At 50.6% G+C, this 1,596-nt stretch overlaps 1 protein-coding gene across 1 annotated transcript; it reads right to left on the bottom strand.

Annotated features, from left to right (window-relative positions):
* Positions 1-30: 30 nt before the first annotated feature.
* On the bottom strand, positions 31-1,581 carry LOC126496071 (H-2 class I histocompatibility antigen, alpha chain-like). The gene is made up of 3 exons (XM_050133647.1): positions 542-1,581; positions 301-414; positions 31-121 (listed from the first exon to the last, which is right to left on the bottom strand). The coding sequence occupies exons 1-3, from the start codon at positions 720-722 to the stop codon at positions 60-62; spliced, it is 357 nt and encodes a 118-aa protein (XP_049989604.1). The 5' UTR covers positions 723-1,581; the 3' UTR covers positions 31-59.
* Positions 1,582-1,596: the final 15 nt, after the last annotated feature.

Genomic DNA, 1,596 nt, shown 5'->3' with positions numbered 1-1,596 from the left:
GCAGGAGCTATTATTGATTGTCAGAACTCCCCAAATAATTCAGTTTCAACCCAAAGGCCTCAGGGACAATCCTGCCCACCACTCTTACCTGGAGCTGGAGCATAGTCCCCTCCTTTTCCACCTGTGAGAAGAAAAGCTGTGAGAGACCAGGGAAGTCCCCGACCCTTGAAAGTTTCCAGAACCGACAGCAGACCCAGGGTAGAGACAGCAGCAATGAGGGGTGTGGATGTGTTTCCCATTAATGAGGCAGAGATTCTTCTAAAAGGGGCTGAAGAGAACTCAGACCCTGCCCTTTCCTACCTGTGTTTCTCCTCCTCTTCCTCACAACAGCCACCACAGCTCCAATGACCACAGCTCCAAGGAGAACCAGACCAGCAATCACTGCCATGATGGGGACTGTGGACTGAGGAGGCTCTGTGAAGGGATGGACAGGAAGGGAAGGTGAGGGTCATGACCCCAGCTCTCAGCCCTAACCCTGCTCAGGGTCCGCAGAAGGCTCCAGCTTTCCCTGACCCCAGCTCTGCACCCACTCCCTCCTTACCCCATCTCAGGGTCAGGGGCTCAGGCAGCCCCTCATGGTGCACATGGCATGTGTATTTGTGCTCTTCCCCAGAAGGCACCACCAGAGATGCCCACTTCTGGAAGGTTCCATCCCCAGAAGGTCTGGTCTCCACCAGCTCCATGTCCTGAGTCTGTTCCTCCTCCTCCCTCTGCCAGGTCATGGTGATGAAGGCAGGATAGAAGCCCAGGGCCCAGCACCTCAGGGTGACGTCACCTTTAGGTCCAGGATGATGGGTCACATGTGCCTTTGGGGGATCTGTGTGGAAGATTTAAGAAATCCCACAATTAACAAGATAAACTGAAACCTGCAAAGACAAAGTTAAATCAATGATGACACTGAACTGTGTGTCTGCTTGAACACTTCTGTCATCACACTAGTGACCTGCAGGTAGAGCTGGTCCCCTCATCACAGAACTGCACAGTTTCCTGAGAAGACTCAGAAGCTAAGAGGAAATCCACATGAGCCAGCAGGTCAACATGGTCTTCTTATGTGATGTTCTATAGCATAAGTTATGTAGGAAAAGGATGAAGGAATGGAAAATAATTCATTTATATATGTGATTAAATTCACATAAAAATAAGAAATTAAGAGGAACGGTCTACATGAAAGGCACCAGAAATGTCAGTTGCCACCATCATGTCCCAAGCACTGTGGCCATCTTTCTGTCCAGCATTAACTGTCCATCCAGGTGAACAGCCATCACCACAGTGAGCAGCAGAAATGTGGTGAGCCTCTGACCCTCAGCCAGAGAAACTGATTTTCCAATCCCTGCCTCTGTGGGGACAAGATACCAGGTACTGTCACCCAGGATCCCTGATGTATGCTGTGGAGCCCAGTGCAGCACTCATGGGACACAATGGTGCTCACAGGGTGTGTGGATCTTCCCTGTCACTCCAGTCCTGGAGTTGCAGAAGACCCCGTCTCTGAGGAAGTTCAATTCCTAATTCACTAGGGCAACACTGTAACTTGTTGGGGCTAAGGGAGGGCAGGAGGGCTCCTGATGGCTATTTCTGGCAGAAAACAATCTTAAACTC

This window comes from Alexandromys fortis, unplaced genomic scaffold, assembly GCF_014885135.2.
Source record: "Alexandromys fortis isolate MF-2015 unplaced genomic scaffold, M_Fortis_MF-2015_v1.1 scaffold_1040, whole genome shotgun sequence".
Lineage (NCBI taxonomy): Eukaryota > Metazoa > Chordata > Mammalia > Rodentia > Cricetidae > Alexandromys > Alexandromys fortis.
The sequence above is the reverse complement of the archived record's forward strand: the minus strand, read 5'-3'. Positions and strand labels throughout refer to the sequence as shown.

Coding starts and splice junctions, on each gene's coding strand:
- LOC126496071 (XM_050133647.1), bottom strand. CDS start 722: ATGACCTGGCAGAGGGAGGAGGAGGAACAGACTCAGGACATGGAGCTG. Junction 415..541: donor GCCCCTGACCCTGAGATGGG/GTAAGGAGGGAG, acceptor ATCCCTTCACAG/AGCCTCCTCAGTCCACAGTC. Junction 122..300: donor GAAGAGGAGGAGAAACACAG/GTAGGAAAGGGC, acceptor TTCTTCTCACAG/GTGGAAAAGGAGGGGACTAT.